Here is a 19,078-nt window from a genome sequence, read left to right as displayed (position 1 = left end):
CAAAAAAATCTACATCATCAGCTGCGCGATAGTAAGGTATTCGCAACCAAGGCAAGGGTACTAAGATCAATAGCTCGTTTCCCTGCACAAGTTAAAAGTCCCCGTGTCACGACCAACAATGACTCTGTCTGGGAGAGTAGCTTCCGTGCAACTCGCTGATCGGAGTATAAGGGCGTTGTAACCCATCGAACTCGGATATCCGCCCCCAACAACCGAACATTGGGAAAGTGTTCCTCAACACCCAAGGATGTTGACTCTCAACAGTCTGTGCTGTTGAGGAAGAAGGAAGGGAAGCCACAAGAGTGCATGAGATGTATATAGATTCCAAGTAGGGCCATCTGGCCCAAGAAACTCTCTAGTCAGCAATACAAACAGTTGTTTTCCAACTGGTGACCACAACGGCCACTTTGATTGTGTGAGAACTCCTGTCTCTTAATCCAGCAGCCTGGCAATCATCGAACCCGTCTCAGGAGGTCTGTCTGGATCGTTGCGCCCCGCTATACAAGTCCGAGTGTCCGACCTGCGAGAAGCGCGGTACCACCTCGACGGATAGGACTGGTCGCGCATCGTAGCTAATTGTTAGCTATAACGTGTTCTGATAGAAGGGAGCCGATCTCTTTAGAGACGATGTCTAGGACTAAGCAAAGAGGGAAGCAGGTACAGAAGAAGATAAGGAGCAGGGGCTCCCAGTACTGCCGCTACAGTGAAAAAGGTTCGCTCGGACAGGGATAAGCAAGTCTGGGTCAAGTGGGCACACCAAGGGCGGTAAGGTAGCTTGGGTAATCGCTTGAACCAAAGTTGCGCGCTGAGGATATTGTTGCATTTCTGAGTGGCTCAGGCCGCCAGATAGGTCCGAGGAGTATTGTGCTTCCAAATCAGCCAGGAGGATGGCTTAGGAGAGTATAGCCGCAGTTAGGCGCGCGACAAAAGGTGAGATCACGTGGTATAGACTCAATCAAGCAGTGTCAAGCTCAGCTTGCGCGGATAGGACCCACAACCCGTAGGAGGTCTCAGCAAGGCTAACCAATAAGAAGCTGCTCCTGAGCCAGACTCCCTCAGCCTCATCGGAATGCGCATCTGTCGCACGCGCACGTTGCAAGCTGTCCTGTTTTCTACTTACCCGTTCTCTTCTCAGGGTTGTGATGTGACAGCCTTCGTTTTCACCAACCCTGAGTTGGATCCAATCAGGTTTCCGGGTGTTTCGTTGCCATTGGCTCAGCTTGGTGCAAATGGAAGCTTGAATTGACCTGATTCGTGTTTTTACGGGATTTTCAATATCCAATTCTGCGCTGTGCGGCGACGGGGAGCTTCAAGTTGGTTGGTTTAGTGGTGAGCTTGGACCTGGGGACGAACTACAGCTTCGACGTGAAGGATTGATAACGACGACAACGAACAAGCGCGACGATAGTAGACAGACAACGAGACATCGAGTAAAGTGACCTCCTGGCGAAGTCACGTCCCCAAATAGCCGAAATGAATGGCTACGGCTACCCCAGTGAGAAGCATCACCACCATGAGTTAGACGAGGACCCCTTCGCGCCCAAGTCGGGCAAGATTTTCCAAGCGTTCGATGCCTTTCGTACGTCTCTTTCAAACCCCCCTATGCCCCCTTGTTCTTTCCAATACTAACCCGCATATGCTCTAGCCAAAACCAAATCCCAATACACCACTCGCACCTCCGGCGGCGGTAAATGGACCGTCGCCATGTCCTTGATTGCGCTCATCCTCTTCTGGGCTGAGCTCTCACGCTGGTGGCGCGGTACCGAAGAGCACACCTTCGCGGTAGAAAAGGGCGTCGCCCGCACCCTCGACATCAACTTAGACATCGTGGTGCGCATGCGTTGCGCCGACCTGCATGTCAACGTACAGGATGCTGCGGGCGACAGGATCTTAGCGGCCGAGCGACTTACACGCGATCCGACGATGTGGGTGCAATGGGTGGATGGCAAGGGCGTGCATCGGTTGGGGAGGGATGTGCAGGGGAGGGTTGTGACCGGGGAAGGGTGGGTCGAGGATGAGGGGTTCGGCGAGGAACATGTGCATGATATTGTTGCGTTGGGGAGGAAAAAAGCGAAGTGGGCTAAGACGCCGAAGCTGCCACCCAGGGGAGGGCAGGCGGATAGTTGTCGCATTTATGGGAGTTTGGAGTTGAATAAGGTGCAGGGGGATTTTCATATTACGGCTAGGGGGCATGGGTATTTGGAGGGGGGGAATGCGCAGCATTTGGATCATAGTGGTATGTCAACTTTTTCCCTTTCTCTTTTTATAGAAGATGTCGCTGACTTTTGTTCGCAGCCTTCAACTTCTCGCACATCATCTCTGAGCTCTCCTTCGGTCCTTTCCTCCCCTCCCTGTCAAATCCCCTCGACCGCACCGTCAACCTGGCCAGCCACCACTTCCATCGCTTCCAGTACTTCCTCTCCATCGTCCCAACGACCTACAGTGTCGGTCGCCCCGGCGAGATGGGCTCGCAGTCGATCTTCACCAACCAATACGCCGTCACGGAGCAGAGCCACCCTGTCTCGGAGAGGAACATCCCGGGCATTTTCTTTAAGTATGATATTGAGCCAATTCTGCTGAATATCGTTGAGACGCGGGATAGCGTTTTCAAGTTTTTGGTCAAGGTGGTGAATATTGTTAGTGGTGTACTGGTTGCAGGCCACTGGGGGTACAGGTTGACGGATTGGTTCCAGGAAGTGATTGGGAAGAGGAGGGCGAGACGGAGCGAGGGCGTGCTTGGGGCGAAGGGAGATGATGACGAGTGAGTGGTAAAGTGTGTAAATATGAGTCTTTTGTTATATCTTAGTTGTTTTTTTTTCTTTGGCGTATCTGGGTTGGTTGTCTCATTGCATGGACAGGTAGACAGCAAAATTATATTCCCTTTTTCAATACTCCTTGCCACGGAACTAATACCTTTCAATCAACCAAGCCCGTCTCTCCTCCTCGCTCATCCTCCCCAACAGCCCCTCCTCAGCTTTCTTGACCGCCACGTACCTCTCCACAACCTCCTCCCCAAGCATCTCCACTAATTCCTTATTTCCCCTCAAAGCCCTCAATGCCTCGTCCACACTGGCAGGCAACATCTCCTTTACTCCCATCTCGGCTCTATCATTCTCCGACATCACCGCCGGATCCATTTCGCAATCGCCCCAAACCCCCTCTAACCTCCCTCGATCAGCAACCCCCCTCGCGCCCGCAAAAATGACAGCCGCCACAGCAAAGAACGGGTTAGCCGTCCCATCAATGCACTTCATCTCCCAATGACTACCCCTAATCTTTCTCAGGGGCGTCTCTCGATTCTGAGTGCCCCACGCAACCCATCTCCCTCCGGCCCAACACCCATCACGCACTCGTTCATACGATGCCGGCGTGGGATACGTAAACGCGCAAATTGCCCTCAACCTCTTAAGGACGCCGGCATAGAAAGCGCCATATACGTTAGGGTTCTCCCCATCCGGGCTCTGAATCGACAAATGCATGTGTGAGGCGGTACCACACGCACGGGGGAAGGGTTTAGGATGTAGAGTGAGCTTGTAGCCTGCTTGGGTCGCTAATGCATGCAAGACGTCGCGCGTGTGGAGGAGGGTGTCGACTGCTTCGAGAGGAGGCAAAGGGGGTAGGATGAGCTCGAATTGTGCGGGGCAGGATTCCGCGTGGAGTTGTTCGACGTGGATGGACATGCTGGCTAGGGTGGCGACCATGTCGCGGAGGAGGGTTGCGAGCCGGGGATGGGAGAAGTAGCGGGAGACAGACCAGGCGTGGCCGTCTGTTGCGAGGGGGGTGTATTGGTGCTGGGCATCAGGGGTGCGTTCGAGGAGTAAGAACTCGACCTCGAAGCCGATGAGGAGGGAGAGGCCGTGCTCGGCGGCGTATTCGATTGCGCGTTGGAGGATGGAGCGCGGGCAGAGGGCTACGCGTGCGCCGCTCTCTTCACGGAACTCGCCTTGCATGCTGATGTGCCCGTCGATGGGGCCCACCTTCAAAGACGAAAAATCTGGATGCAGACGGTATTCGCCCGTAGCGGAGGCGCCTGGTACGAGGAGGTCATTCTGGAGCATGCCCAGCGTGGCTTTCGTGATGCCGATGTCTGTTGGCTTGCCCTCGTTGAGAAGGGTGACGAACTTTCGGAAGGGCACCATTCGCATGCGCGGGGTCGCTGTGTAGTCTGTCCAACAGATGCGCACGAAGTCTGGGGTTGGCTGGTCCTTCAGGAAGGTTCGGAGAAGGTCGGCGTCAGTCTGGCACGCGCCTGGCAGCACGCCGGTGACGTCTTCTTGGAGCTCGGAGAAGTCGAGGTCCAGATGGTAGAGCTTGTTGGCGTTCTTGAAGAGCACGTCGCGGACCAGGTCGACAGCGGCACGCCAGCCGATATGGCCTTTCCGGACGTAGTCGCAAAGGACCTGTTGTGTGTTAGCCGCTGCGCTCTCAATGGTATAACGAGGATCATACCGTCTCAAAGACTTCGCGCATCTGCATCACAGCCAGCAGGTACGTTTCTGGGAACCAGTGGCCATCGGTACTCCAGAGGATCTTGGACCACGGACACAGCTCCAATATCTCACGGAGTATCCTCTCCTGACCATCCTGGCTCACACAGGGAAACACCTCACCAATGTCGGCATACACATTCTCGTATACCGTCGCCAGATATCCCGTCTCGCGCACAAACGGATAACCAGCATGCAACAGAACAATAGGCACCGTAGGATAAGCCCTGATGAAAGTCTGCAGATGTGACGGCGAAGCACTTGTCATGCTTAGATCGTTATCCCCCAGCCCAGTATGAAACTGCAACGGCTTCTTCTGCTTCGACGGACTGTCCCTTATCAGGCTGGCTACCCGATGCACAATAAAATTGTTAAGCGCATCATCCCTCAGCTTCTGCAACTCCAGCCCCGACGCCGATGTCGATAGCACAATGTAATCTAGCGCTGTCCTCGCAGCATCATTATCCGGCGCGAGAGGGATCCCCAGCCCCGTCCGATAACACACGACCGACTTGAACGCCACCACATCAGGATCATCCAACGCCGTCTTTACCATCGTCTCGAACTCCTCCACAAACATGTCAAACACCGGCGCCGGCGCATTTGTTCCCGAGTCCCCATCATCCCCAAGCTTCCGTGCCAACCTTCGTATGATCTCCTCGGCGACCGCTTCCACTCTGACAATCCGCTTACACCGCGATCTCGTGAAATCGTCATGCCACGAGTACGGCTGCGCATCATCACCATCCAGTCCATCATCCACCAGGATTGTCTCAATCCCCGAAAGACACGTCGCAGTCCAGTCATCTGGGTTCTGCAAGCGGCGGTCCTCAATCGCCGCGACGACTGCCTCCCAGGAGAGACCGCACCCGAGGACGGAAGCTAGCTGGCGGACAGCACGAAGATGGGGCAGGGATGTCGTAGCAGAGTGGATGGCGTCGCCGGTCGCTTCGGTGGTAAGGGCGAGGAGGGGGTGTTTAGCGAGGGCGTCTGGCTTGAGCAGCGGGTGCGCATGGTGGTCGATGATGGGGGTTTGGCGGATGGCGCGGGCCACGGCGTCCAGCTGGGCTGGGGTTGCGGTGGCGCGCATGCCGACCCAAGAGGCCATGTTTCTGAGCTTCTTCCTTTCTTACTCAACGTTTGACTTAAGAGAACGAGGTGCCGTGATGCTGTTTGGTCAGGGTTAAATAGGCAGCACCTGGGGCAAGTAAATGAGGAGGTGCTGAGACACGGCGTGACAGCGCCTGCCAAGGTCGATGATGTAGCACGCAATCATCTTGGGCAGCTGCCATCATCTATCGGCTGACGGTGTATCGCGTATCTTACACTGCAGTATTCCGTGCGCTTGAGCCCTCCAATCTGCATCGCGGCATCATCGCATAGGCGTTCGCGAGGTACTCAGCCTGATAACAACCATCCCTGTCTTCCTTAGGGGGGATTTGGCAGCATTCTCGTCTCTCTCACACGTATCTCTGCGTCCAATTACTGGCGTCGAAGTCCAGACTAGTTCTTTTTGTTATAGTATAAGCCATTTACATGTAGATTTACAACAAGATCGACGATTTGACGGTCTCGATGTTGATATTTCTTTAAAGGTCGACAGAGTGGTTGTGCTAGTGAAGACGGTCGTTTTGGCGGGGTAGGTTCCCGAGGTGGGCTGCCCCGCTGCCAAGATGACACTGGCTAAAGGGTGGGGGCTTTGTGGTGGAGGTTTTGATGCTCGTCTTGGCATGAAAGTTAAAACGCCGATCGATCGATCAATCGAAGAGGCCAAGGCTGATATCCGCAGATCCGCGTAAACATTTGGTGACATGATAGAGGACAACGACGGTATTATAGAAACATTTTTACTCGGGAGGAGTTCCTTCAACAGGCATTGTCACTGGATTTCGGCGAGCCAAGCACAACATCGAGATGCCGAAGAAAGAGTCGATGGAGATAAAATGGACATGATCGCACATAACCCTAACTGTTTATAGGCAGTTCCTGGACAAGAAGTCGCATAACCAGCACCAGTCTCGCGCGAGCACTAGCTCGCAAATAAGCTGAATTTTAAATCGATCAGGTTTGAATGCTATCATGAATCATCTATTTAAACTCGATACTTCACTGCCTTTTGGCCCCAAATGCAAGGCAACCCCTGGCTGCGGGATCATCGGCACAGGGCAGCGTCATGCGGGCTTGGCAAGGCTTGTTGATCGCCAAGGAACAACGGCACCCGCGGTTGTGGGAGCGCCAGCGGATCCACGCGCTTCGCATTGCGACGCACCAGAATTTCCTGGATATCGTGTTGTCGTCCGTCATGACGTACTTCCTGTGCGTTAAAGGGTCTGTAGGTTGGAGAAGTCAACTGATTGGGAACAATGGGTCTGAGAACTCACCGAGGATAGGTGTCGATAAGGGGCATCAAACACAATTGAATGCGGTGACATGACGATAGATTGCTTAAACCACGTCGCATTGTTCTTGGGGAACATTGATGGAAAAACGAAAAAAATCCCCCCTCCCTCTTCCCAATACATAGGTTGTAAGAAAATTTCTCGACTCCACATTTTAGGCGGCACCTTTTCCACGGCACTGTCAACTGATCAGTAGGAAGGCTGCGCGTTGCACAAGACCGCTGATATTCCCACTTGGAAAGGGTCTGTGAGAGGGCGGGAGGGTACTGTCGAAAAGGCCCTGAGGGATGCCAGCCAAGCGAATCTCTCCCAGGGGGGGACAGGAAGTGGATGACGACTACTCCTCCGCTCTGCCGGTGTGCGTCTATCCAGTGCCTTGACCTTGGCTGCGGACCGCCCTATGCCGCGATGTCCCTGGCACTGTCCGTTCCACTAATTTTCCAGGCCCGGGCCACAGCATGACCTGTTCATCCGGATTTCAATCGCTCACCCGTCCATCTTGCCCTCATCACTAAACCTTGTTCAAGTTTCAATGGCCATCACCTCTGTCTGAAGTCGTTCGTTTTATTTTTATCTTTACGGTACAGGAGGAGAGGATAGGGCAGTCGCTCACTTAGTCATTCGCTTAGTCAGTCGAGTTTTCCTTGAACTTCCTTGCCGGCCCATCCGATGCTCCCACTCTCGCTTTCATCACCACGCTGGCTGGCGACAGCCGTCCTCTTGGGCGCCCGCGTCACCTATGCGGCCTTCAAGCTCGACACAATTGGTACGCTTCCAACATCCAAACTCCAACTCCCAATTAAATGCTAACCCTCCCCCAGAAGACATCAAAGAAACCGCCGCGACCGTCGCCTGGGACCTCATGCAATACTACCACGGCAACGAGTCAGGCCAAACCCCAGGCATCTTACCTGGACCTCCTCCGGCAGGCGACTACTACTGGTGGGAGGCGGGTGCCATGTGGGGGACGCTGATCGATTACTGGCACTGGACGGGTGACGACTCGTACAACGACGTCATCACACAAGCTATGCTCTGGCAGGTCGGCCCAAACCGCGACTACATGCCCCCGAATGTGACCGCGTCTTTGGGAAACGATGATCAAGGGTTTTGGGGTATGTCAGCCATGTTGGCGGCTGAAAATGGGTTCCCTGATCCACCAGAGGACGAGCCGCAGTGGTTGGCGCTCGCACAGGCCGTGTTCAATACCCAGGCAAGTCCGACCCGGCACGATGATACTTGTGGAGGGGGCTTGAGATGGCAGATTCCTTGGTCGAATAACGGGTACAATTACAAGAATAGTAAGTCGTAAATTTTTTATTTTTATTTTTATTTTTATTTTTATTTTATTTATATATTTATATATTTATTTATTTATATATTTATTTATTTATATATTTATTTATTTATATATTTATTTATTTATATATTTATTTATTTATATATTTATTTATTTATATATTTATTTATTTATATATTTATTTATTTATATATTTATTTATTTATATATTTATTTATTTATTTTGCGCAACCAAGAAAACCGACTGACGGTCCCAGGCATCGCCAACGGCTGCTTCTTCAACCTCGGCGCGCGCCTAGCCCGCTACACAGGCAACCAATCCTACGCAGACTGGGCCGAAAAGACCTGGGACTGGATGGTCGGTGTCGGCTACATCGACAAGGATTACAACATTTACGACGGCGGACATGTCGAGCAGAACTGCACCGACATCAACCGCGCCCAGTTCTCCTACAACAACGCCATCTTCCTGCTTGGCGCCGCCTATATGTACAATTACACCAACGGCAGCGATGTATGGGCAGCGCGCGTGAATGGGCTGGTTAACTCCACGCTGCGAACTTTCTTTAGGGATAACGTTGCTTATGAGGTGGCGTGCGAGGAGCACATGTCTTGTACGACCGACATGCTCTCGTTTAAAGGATATCTGCACCGCTGGCTGGCGACCGCCACGGAGGTTGCCCCTTTCATCAGGGACACAGTACTTCCCGTTTTGCGGACCAGCGCCGAGGCTGCCGTGTCGACATGCACTGGCGAGGAGAACGGTCGCACATGTGGGTTCCAGTGGGTGAAGAGGCAGTACGACGGGAGTAAGGGCGCCGGGCAGCAGATGAATGTGCTGGGCGCGGTGTCGGCGCTGTTGGTGGAGTACAGCAAGCCGCCGCTGACGAACGGCACAGGCGGCACGAGTAAAGGCGATCCGATGGCCGGCTCGAGGTCGGATACGCTCACGCAGGAGGTCAAGCCGCCTACGGGAGGGGATAAGGCGGGGGCGGCGATTCTGACGTTCGTGGTGTTGGCTACGACGGTGGGGGCGTTTACTTGGATGAGTATGGGCGAATGAGTGAATGTGGAGGGGTATATATTTGAGCTTGCTTGATTGAGCCAGGTGCATATTGGGCGTTGGCGGCGATATCCATTTGTTGATAGATTTGTTCGGGTTAGGTACATTTGAACGAAGCGCAATAATGCTTCAGAAGAGCCAGTGAAGAATCGAAACCAGAAGAGTGAGATCACGGCCAGATCGCCTTGATGGCCTTGATGATCTTGCAGTCGGCCTTATGACCTCCTTCGTTCCATGCTTTGGTTTGACATTCCTGTGAAAGTCAGCATCTCAACCGCAACTTCAAAGCCTTTCCCAAAGTGAGCCTACCTTCCCGCAATACTTGACTCCACGGCACCCAGTACATTGCTTAAGCGACTTATCCTCTCCCCCCTGCGCTCCACACTGTGCGCACGAGTTCCCCTTCGCCTCGTCCTGCTCCCTCTCCCGCAAGTACTTCCCCACGCGCTGCACGTCCTCCAATTTGCCCGGTATGATCTTGACCTCGTCCTCCTCGGCTTTGCTAATCCGTATCGAGCCTTGCTTGCGTTTTCTTTTTGTTGTCCCCCCATTCTGGTTACCATTGTTCTGACTCTGGCTTTGCTGTCCCCCGTCCTTCTCCTTTTTGGCATCATCCCCTTCCCCCACAGCCTTCTCAACCTCCTCCTCATCCTCCTCCTTAAACTCGTTCCCTTTCCCCAACCCGAGATCAACCCCCATCCCCGTCCTCATCCGCTCAATTTGGTCATCCCACCCCTCCCTGACCACAACATTCCTCTTAGCATTCTTCAACACAACAGTCGTACTTCCCGCCTTGAACCCCTTCCTCCCCAAATCCAACACATTGGGTCCTACGGTACCTCCTCCCCTGGGCCCGGCAAAGGGACCGGGAGCTACCCGGTCGGCGTAGACGAGAGCAAAGCGTTGCCCAGTTGAGTCAGTGAGGATGAGGGTTGGTTTGGTGATTGTCATGTTTTGCAGGACGGTGGCCATTAGGTAGTAGTCATGTTGTTGCAGGGAAGGGTCGGGGTATTCGATTTTGTGGGGTTTTAGGGAGGAGAAGTTGGTTAGGGCGGCTTGGGAGCCTTCTGTGCCGGGGGGAGGGATGGTGGTGGTGGTGAGGGGGAGTGAGAGGAAGGGGGGGAAGAGGGTGGGGGAGTTGAAGTCGGGGGTTGGCATTTCGGGCTAAGGGTAAGACTGAGAAGAAATGGAATTACAAGAAGTGTGGGAGGTGTAGTTTCAGGTGAGTGTCGAAGTGGGTTACACTAGGTTCTAGGTTTAAGTTGAAGTGAAAAGATAGGGGCAGTCAGTGAGGTTGACTTTAGGTTGTTTGAGGCGAAGCATGGAAGTTTCTAGGCTCACAGTGAAAGGTGAGTGGTCACTGGCGATGACGTGGGGTTGGCCAAGCAAAGCTTCAGCAGTCCCACTGCGGGGCTTGGGGGGGTACGGTACCATGCCACCGGGTCTTGTGTGAAAGTGGCGTTGCTCAGGATAATGTTTTGGTTGTTTGCATTGGTTTCCATGTAACTATGATTCGAGGTCAAGTATCCAAAAGATGATAACCCTAGTTGCGCCACAAACTTCCACAAAAATGTCGTCAAATATCATCCCTTTACATGACTATGTCGGTATCCTGCACCATGTCGGTATCCTGCACCTTCCTTCCCTCATCGTCTAAATCCTCCTTCGGCACAAACTCATACAACAGATCCATCCTGACAGTATACTTCGTCCCAGTCCGCACATCATCCCCTGAGTGTACGAGGCGATAATGCTGGAAAATGAGCACGCGCCCAGCCTTGGGATGGACATCCAGCCCCCGGGTTTCATCTGGCGAAAAAAATGGCGTCGAGCCCCCTGCCAGCTCAGCGCTCGGATCCTCAGCCTGCGAGTCGTTCAGATAGAGATGAACCGTAAACAGAGTTTTGACGGGGCGAAAAGGGTCCGGGTGGGCGGTGTAGCTGCCGTCGCAGTGTGCTATCATCATCATCATCATCATCATCAGCAACCTGTATCTCACTCATACCAGTCGGCAAGACCACCTACGCCTAAAGAACCCGCCAACTCCATACTTTAAAAACCTCATCCTCTCATTCATCCCCCTCACCCTCCACTCCCCCTCCCTGCCCGCATCCTTCCAACTAACCACCTTCTCCTCCTTCCCCCCGATAACCGCCAACTTCTCCCTCACCCCTTCAACCCCCCAACACCTCGCCCATATCCTATCAACTACCTCCTTACAATCCCAAATAATCCTCTCCCCATTCCTATACCCCCTCTGCAACACCTCATACCCGCCGCCGACATTTTACCAGTGCCAGACTCCATGCACTGTTCCCTTGATTTACGGCTTTGATAATTTCCGGCACACTTTGCTCCGCTAGTTGGAGGAGGGTCTTGCATTCGGAAGGTGACAAAACGTGGTCCAGCACCATGGCAACGCACCCATCGTACTCGGGAAAGCCGGACGCGGGGAAGTTGATGGGCGTTAGGGTGATGGGTTTGCTGTCTGGGGGGAGATGGGAGGGGTCACAGGAGAGAAAGTTGGGGGGCAGGGGGACCGGAAGCGAGTCGTAGGCTGTTTTGATGGAGGAGGGGTGGAATTGGTTGTTAGTTGGGGGGAGGACGCGGAAGGAGGGCCGTTGGTCGGGCTTAGGTTTGGCGAGGAGGTTGCTGATAACGCCGCGCATTTTGGGTGTTTACGGGATCGAGGTTGAGAGAGGTGGGCTGGCGGTGAGGGGTGGTGCTAGTATGGGTGTTGATGTATGAGTCTGGGTCTCGAGTTGGTGGTAATGTTCCGGCCCACGAGGGATAGTTTCATGGGTCAATGATGGTGAGCCAGACAGAGGTTCGGATACCTGATGCAAGAGGAACGACAACAATACTTTCTTGAGGATGTTTCTGGCTTTTATACCTACCATATCCTATCCCCAGAGCAGCTGTGACTTCGGCTTGGCGTTGCTGCCTTCAGCTGCATCCTGAGTAGTATCTTACGCTACGCGTATCTGTTGATTACAGACCCCATAGAACAGCACCCAGAGACCAATCAAACGAGTCTCCTCCCCCCAAGTCCTCTGGCAAAACCGGAACCATTACACGTAACTTTGAATGTCCTTGTACAGATACTGTCAAGGTAAGATGACGAAGCTCTCGCCGTCGGATTGGTCATCGAACTCATCGCTCTGCTGCCCAAGTTCGGTCACCTCGCCCAGGCAGTCACAAAGAATACATCACTGCCTATGATGAACCCTAAGCACGATTGAGCATATACCTTCATTCATGGATTAATATACCCTATCCTCTAAGTACCCAACCTAAGGTATCTGTACTGCTTTAAAAATCTATACGAACTCTATCCTCCTCAGCCCCAGTAGCCTTCTCAACCCAACCCACATCTCAAACGCCCGCAATTGCATCTCAACCCTCAAAAACCCCAGCCACGCCGCCAGCACCCTAATCGCGTTCGGCGGCCAACAGAGCGACCCATGCGCCCGAATCTCATCCAGCTGCTCCCGGAAAACAGTTCGCATACAATACCGCGCCAAAATCAAAAATTGCCGAACTGGACCCTGCCGAGTCTGCAGATTCTCATCCAGACTCCGAGTTAGGTCGTTGGTCTTGAGGATGAGCAGGATAATGCGGGGCACTTGGCCTAGCATTTGAACTAGGTCGACGAGCAGGCCTTCTTGGAGAGCAGTGCTCATGGATTTTTGCTCCGAGGGGTCTTTCGGCTTCATTATTGACGAAGAAACAACGCTCCAATCGCGGCCAGTGATGGCCGACGCAAAGAGTTGGAACTTGTCCTCTCCTACGCCGGCGACCTCGCCGACGTACTTTTTCGTGCGCTCCATGTCGCCGTCGATGATGGCAAGCCACATCTTGGCATAACTCCTGCGTAAATCGGTCGGGATGTCGCGATAAAGTCCGTGATCGTACAAGATGAGATCAAAGTTCGGTCTGCCCAGACCCCGGGATGCGTTCTTGCGAATGGCGATGTTGCCTCCGTGCGGGTCACAATGCAGGGGCGCCCCATCGCCAAAGATCATCTCGTTGAAGATGCGCGCCAGCGTGGCCGATACCTCATCACGGTCGATGCCTTCGGCGTCCATGTACGCTAGGTCGTCGAGCCGCTTACCCGTCTCGCACTTCATGACCAGGATGCGCTTTTGGGCCCAGATCACGTCAGGGATAACAAGAGGAAGTTCGGGAATACGGGAGAAGTATTCCTTTGTGCGGCGCGCGTTTTCGGCTTCACAACGGAAGTCGAGCTCCTTGGGCAGAGAGACTTCGATCTCGGAGGAGAGCCATTCTAGGTCGTATTCGGGGAAGAAGCGTTTGAGCGTTGAGAAGGTGAAGCTTGTGAGGGACATGTCGAGCTTGGAGAATTGTTCCAGGCTTGGGTGTTGGACTTTCACCGCTACCTTCTGGCCTGTCTCCTTAATCGTCGCGAGGTGTACCTGCGCTAGGGAGGCTGCGCCGATGGGCTCAGGAGAGAACTCTGAGAAGTAGTCCCATAGCTCGCCGCCTGTATCGGTGCGGAACATCTCCTCAATGGACTCGAACGAGGAGACGGGGCATTTGTCTTGCAGAGGTATGAAGGTCGTCGTCCATTCCGGCGGGAGTAGGTAGTTCATTGCACTCTGTCCGGGTCAGCCTTCTTTCCCTCTATCATCTGGTTACGTAAAACCTACCAAGTGCTGCCCAAGCTTGATAAATATCCCGCCATTCTGCTCCAGCACCTTGAGCGTCCGCAACGCGCACCGCTTGTGGCACGCAGACAGTAACCGCTCTTTCTCCTCGTCGTCCTGTATCTTTTCGCGCTCGTTAAGCGTGCTGCGGTAACTGTAACTGTCTCAGTTTCCTATCCATCCAATTGCTCGACTCAAGAGTATCCTTACTCATTGATGCACAACACAAGCGCAGCCGCCACGCGCCCTGTCCGCTCCAACGCTTCGTAGCCATTCTTCACGTCCTCGCCGGCTGCCGCAAGCATTGCTAGTATCCCGCCGCCCGCTGACGCTAGCAATACTATTGCTGTGCGCCGGCTGCGTGGCTTTGACCGCCCCATCTTGGGGATCGTGGCCGACGGTGTAGTAGTAGAAGCATGCCGACGAGCAGCGGCTCGCTGGGCCCGGGCTCGGATGAGGGTCTGGATTGGTCTGGAGAGAGGAGGCAGCAGCTGGCTGCGACAGCGGGCGCAGGTCCAGCCAAGCAGGGCCGTCGTGTTTAGGAAGCGTGCAGAAGAAATTGTTCGCTTCAACATGCTTGCTGGTGGTCACCGTCGTCGAGGCGGGTCATTGGAAAGGGGTCAAGGTCTCTTCCACTGTAATAGTGATCACGTATCCTGGCATGGCAAAAAGCACGTTGATAATTATTGAACAATGGGACAACCTCTCAGAAGGAAGACACCTCGGCGCAAGCGCGCGATCGAACTGTGCCCTGTGGGTGTAGATGTGGGCTGGAGCAGGAGCCGTAGCGGTTCCGCTCGCTCTCTGCTCTGGTCTGCTGGCACTTGTCGAGGAAATCTCGATGCAGAAAAAACGCCGCTGTCTTCGTTCTTGCAGGGAGGGATATTGCCAGGGTCCGGCCTGCGCCTGGGTCAAATGGCGCCGCGGCGTCGGGTGGCTTCGGGACTTCCCGCATAGGGGTTAGGGTTGTATAAGTGTGGTCTCGTTAGGGTTCAGAAGGTGTGTGCAGATCCCGGCTGTTTCTTTGCTTCTTGCTTTTCTATCTGCCCTCCAAATTCTGCGGTCTTATTTTTTCTGAGGTCAGCTGGGGCTCACAACGCGTGTGTTTGGCCAGGATTTTGATCAGTGAGAGCCCAGTATTGTTGAACCATCAGGCGCAGAATGAACCCCAGGGCTGAAAATGTCCAGAAGAGCTGATGGAAATGACTTGGGATGAACCGCCAGCCCCAGCTCCTGAAACGGCCCGAGTCTATAGACGGATGCATCGGCCCGAAACTTCCATCACATTGGAGCTTAAGGATTTGGAACAGCATGAATTCTTGATCCTGAGAAACTGTGTGGAACATTTCTATCACAATTAAGATTGCTACCGTGACTCTAAGGTGTCTTGACAGCATCCACATCATGGACAAGGACATTGATTCACTACAGAGTTCTTATTGTGATATTCAGTATAAAATACCTATAATTTTCATTAGCAAAAAAAAAGCATGGAATGATATTAAAATACAAAAAGAACCACATGAACAAGGGAAAGCTTGTGAACAAAAGTGAATGATTCTTGACAAGAGTGAGATTTGAACTCACGCCCCATTTCTGAGACCAGGAATCTTGAACATGTATTCAAGGAAATTCAGGTGGACCTGAACCTGGCGCCTTGGACCGCTCGGCCATCTTGCCTCAATAGTTGGAAGACTCGCATTCTGTAATCTCACTCAACCTCCCCACCCCAATGCCTACTCTCAAACATCACCACAACCATCCCTAAAGAACCAGAAAAATCAATTTAAGGCCGATGATGAGGCCCCAAATTTGTGGTCACACCTACCTGATTCTTCCTTTTCTCATCAAACTCCATGGAAAAAGAAGAGTGGCCGAGGTGACCATGGTGCAGACCCGCCATTGACAGAGAGGGAGGGCTGCCACCGATATAAAGAGTGATGGAAAGGGAAAAAAAATCAATCAGAGGTTAATTATGTGATTATGAGCCATCACAATTGGTGGTCACTCTTTTCCTCAGCCAGCTTGAGCTCCCATAGGACGAGAAAGGGCCAAGGTAAGCATGCAGGCCTTTGCCGTTGAGGAGGTCAGCATTGCAGCATGAGAAGAAGAGAAAGGAAAGAAGTTTGAGAGAGGATGAGAAGTATACATAACTGGGAATGCTGAGATGGGCGATGTGATTTGAATGGAGGTGTTCAGTAGTGTGCAAGGTGCTACTCTCATCGCAGGTTGACTGTTGTCAGCTTCGTGTCATACCGCCACAGTGGTTCACTGAGCTTTCAGGGTTGAGTGCCCCGACTGCCATATGACTCGTGATGACATCATGCACTTTGCCGACAGATGATCTTCGACAGATGGAAATATAAGACTGAAAGATACAGCTGGTTTTGTAAATGAAATATTTTCTAGCATCTCTGCTCATTTTCTTATCATAGTCAAGGACCAACAAGTTGAGTTATGACCATATCGCAGTATATCTAGAGAGCTGACTTCCTAATCATTCATCAATTCTGAGAATGTCCAAGGCAGACAGAATTGAACGAGCGCAGGGGAATATGCCTCTTCCAGACCAACCACCAGCTGATGCAGATTGGAGCACAACGGAGAGAGCAACAACAGCAAGCGCTGGAATCAGCCCAGAACTTGTCTCAAAAGGCATGGGAATGACCTCCAATTTGAGTGAGCCAACTGCAAAGGATTCAAAGAATGATGACATGAGCGGTACTGAGAGACAAAAGCAAGAAAGGTTGAAACATGTGGTTAAGTAGACCTTTTTGGTATGAGTCAAGATTAGATAGCGGCACTCCGTGCATGCTCTGGCTACAGCATTGGTCTGTTAAGTGTAACCAAAACACTTTGTTCTCTTTATTTGTGACTGCCAGATGCATTCCTTATGGGAACATGTGTTGAAGGCAAAATATCATATCATCCTTGATGCTAGAAGTCATACCTCCCTCTCACACTCTAAGTATCGGCCCATAGAAACAGCTAGTTATCTAGGAACCTGTCATTAAGCTTGCTGGACTTTAACGACTTATGTACACTTTTATGACAGCAGTTGAAGCTGCGAAAATATCTTTTAAGAATAGCAGAGATCTCTGTGATAAGTGCAGGAAGAATAAGTGTGAATGTGGTGGCAGGTAATGTTAGGAATGAGGAAATTCGAAATGCAGTTGATGCCTGCTCCTAAGTGAAAGAATGTTACGTGTGGTATTGAAAGATATGGGAGAGAAGGGTTGGAAGACATGCCAAAGGATGCAATGAGTAAATAAAATGCTGGACATGTGTGAAAGCATGCTTGGGGTAAGGGGCGGAGAGATGAGCAAGCAATTAGTGTTTTATGCTGTGCCATGCTTAGGCAGTTCTGCTTAATTCACAGTACAGAATGGTCCAGGATCCCAAATAACAAGCAATGGATTGGCTGGCGTTGATTTTCCACATGTGCTGCATTCCCATGGAGTTAACCTGGTCTAGGAGCTTTTAACTGGAGGTTGCAAGATGCAATATGAAGTGATGTGGCTCATACAGCACCAGTATCCTATCTGCCTAGGTACCCTTGTTGTCTCCTACAATGAAACAACTTAAAGGGCAGGGAAACATCTAATAGGTGCTGTCATCCTACAGTTCCTGTTCAACTAACTGCTCTACATCCGCCATCAGATTATTCCTGGCAAAAGAGAGAAAAGTAAACAAAAAATACATTGCAAACTGGAGCAATGAACGGCAAATCGTCCAGGTTTTGAAAACACTACTAGTTTGAATGTTTCTGTATAGGTAAGGGTGATCTGGAAGCACTTTTAAGCTCCAGCTTGATGAACCACCTTCATGACCTGCAGGTTCCTGAACCAGCTTGTCTTAACTCTGCACAACATTTGACTTTGCATCACTGTTAGGAAGGGTTGACGCTGTTAATCACCTTGAAATATATATGTATATACCACCAGGCTAACTAAAGATCCAATATTTGTGCCCTTTCCTTATCCGCATCCCTCTCATCCCCCTCATACTTCTTCACTGTGCTCCTTGGCCTACCATCTTCCATCCCTATGTCCAATTGGCACCCGACCTCCTCCGCTTTGGCACAGCCTTCTCGGCATCACATTTGGAACCAGCCCCCAGCGAGGCCTACCTCCGTCTCCGCGCTGATGACGCCGCCCTCACAACCCCAACATTCCCTCAGCATTTCCGCGGCGGAAAGCCCTAAGATATCCACGTGAGAAACACGCTGCTGATCTTCAAAACTCTTCCACAGGAATAAATGCTTCTGCCAGCCAGACTCTACTTGTTCCACACTTTTCCCTTCTGTTACCAGAGCCTTAACCTTTCCGGAACCAACAACTCTCCAATGATACCACTCTTCACTGCCATTTACCTACTTAGTGCTTACTGATCTCGTTTACCTTGTCTTCTCTCCTCAAGCGTCACTCTTAAACTGAGACGCCTGCCAATCTAGCTCTCACTGAGGCCAGCGGGTGTCGATTATTCTATGGGCTGAGTCCTCCCTTCTGGTGGACGCTCCGGTTTAATACTTACTACATATTTCTCATCAATTCTCCACTCCTTTCGGTCAGTTTCCCTCAAATTCTTTGACTGATTGCTCCTAACAACAGAACCTTTTCAGGTTCCTTGCCGAAGTTCGGTTATTTCATCATCACCAAACTATTGAAGCTTCCATCCATCGATTTGGGCAGTTCTCGTGCTTTTAGGCACTCCCTCAACATCAGTTGCTGTTTTCCTTGATGCCACTCTTCGAAAACCTGTAAGTGTGCCTTCATTTGTGGCAGCCATTCCTTGCTCCTTCCCCGAACTTCTCATGAAGTCTGCTGTCACCTGCCACCAGCTGCCTTCTCTTTACTGTTGAGGCCTCCTTCCCTAACTACCTCTGACTTCAAATATTCCAATCTCCCCACAAAATAGCAGGATTTTAGAATTTTTTTAAATGGCACTGGCTGACTTAACATCAGGATTTCGAAGTTCCTTATATGACACTGGCTAACTTTAATATTCAGTTCAACCCTTCCTGACCCTCTTAACTTTCCCAACCTCACCAAGAGCCCAGCTCTTCCACTCAGCCCAACAACTTGCTGAAAAATACGACCTGATCCGGCCTGTTTCTGCTCGATATTGATTGCCAACATTGACTGTCATAGCTACTGTTAATG

At 51.9% G+C, this 19,078-nt stretch overlaps 6 protein-coding genes and 1 non-coding gene across 7 annotated transcripts; 2 read left to right on the top strand and 5 right to left on the bottom strand.

Moving 5' to 3' along the window:
• Positions 1-1,473: 1,473 nt before the first annotated feature.
• On the top strand, positions 1,474-2,765 carry CTHT_0063020 (uncharacterized protein; the record flags this gene model as incomplete). The annotated part of the gene is made up of 3 exons (XM_006696546.1): positions 1,474-1,579; positions 1,646-2,236; positions 2,296-2,765. 3 exons carry the CDS (start codon positions 1,474-1,476, stop codon positions 2,763-2,765), a joined length of 1,167 nt encoding a protein of 388 aa, XP_006696609.1.
• Positions 2,766-2,906: 141 nt separating this feature from the next.
• On the bottom strand, positions 2,907-5,595 carry CTHT_0063010 (uncharacterized protein; the record flags this gene model as incomplete). Its single annotated transcript, XM_006696545.1, has 2 exons — positions 2,907-4,400; positions 4,450-5,595. 2 exons carry the CDS (start codon positions 5,593-5,595, stop codon positions 2,907-2,909), a joined length of 2,640 nt encoding a protein of 879 aa, XP_006696608.1.
• Positions 5,596-7,555: 1,960 nt separating this feature from the next.
• Positions 7,556-9,249, top strand: CTHT_0063000 (mannan endo-1,6-alpha-mannosidase DCW1-like protein; the record flags this gene model as incomplete). Its single annotated transcript, XM_006696544.1, has 3 exons — positions 7,556-7,652; positions 7,708-8,187; positions 8,444-9,249. 3 exons carry the CDS (start codon positions 7,556-7,558, stop codon positions 9,247-9,249), a joined length of 1,383 nt encoding a protein of 460 aa, XP_006696607.1.
• Positions 9,250-9,418: 169 nt separating this feature from the next.
• CTHT_0062990 (uncharacterized protein) lies at positions 9,419-10,407 on the bottom strand (the record flags this gene model as incomplete). The annotated part of the gene is made up of 2 exons (XM_006696543.1): positions 9,419-9,502; positions 9,559-10,407. The coding sequence occupies 2 exons, from the start codon at positions 10,405-10,407 to the stop codon at positions 9,419-9,421; spliced, it is 933 nt and encodes a 310-aa protein (XP_006696606.1).
• A 433-nt stretch (positions 10,408-10,840) lies between these two features.
• On the bottom strand, positions 10,841-11,918 carry CTHT_0062980 (putative L-ascorbic acid binding protein; the record flags this gene model as incomplete). The annotated part of the gene is made up of 2 exons (XM_006696542.1): positions 10,841-11,205; positions 11,561-11,918. 2 exons carry the CDS (start codon positions 11,916-11,918, stop codon positions 10,841-10,843), a joined length of 723 nt encoding a protein of 240 aa, XP_006696605.1.
• A 651-nt stretch (positions 11,919-12,569) lies between these two features.
• Positions 12,570-14,491, bottom strand: CTHT_0062970 (uncharacterized protein; the record flags this gene model as incomplete). Its single annotated transcript, XM_006696541.1, has 3 exons — positions 12,570-13,868; positions 13,920-14,061; positions 14,127-14,491. The coding sequence occupies 3 exons, from the start codon at positions 14,489-14,491 to the stop codon at positions 12,570-12,572; spliced, it is 1,806 nt and encodes a 601-aa protein (XP_006696604.1).
• Positions 14,492-15,478: 987 nt separating this feature from the next.
• CTHT_0062960 lies at positions 15,479-15,596 on the bottom strand. Its single transcript has 2 exons — positions 15,559-15,596; positions 15,479-15,524 (listed from the first exon to the last, which is right to left on the bottom strand). It is a non-coding gene; the product is annotated as a tRNA-Leu (tRNA).
• Between the last annotated feature and the right edge of the window lie 3,482 nt (positions 15,597-19,078).

Source organism: Thermochaetoides thermophila (assembly GCF_000221225.1).
Source record: "Thermochaetoides thermophila DSM 1495 unplaced genomic scaffold scf7180000011821, whole genome shotgun sequence".
Classification (NCBI taxonomy): domain Eukaryota; kingdom Fungi; phylum Ascomycota; class Sordariomycetes; order Sordariales; family Chaetomiaceae; genus Thermochaetoides; species Thermochaetoides thermophila.
This window is presented reverse-complemented; position numbering and strand designations above follow the sequence as displayed.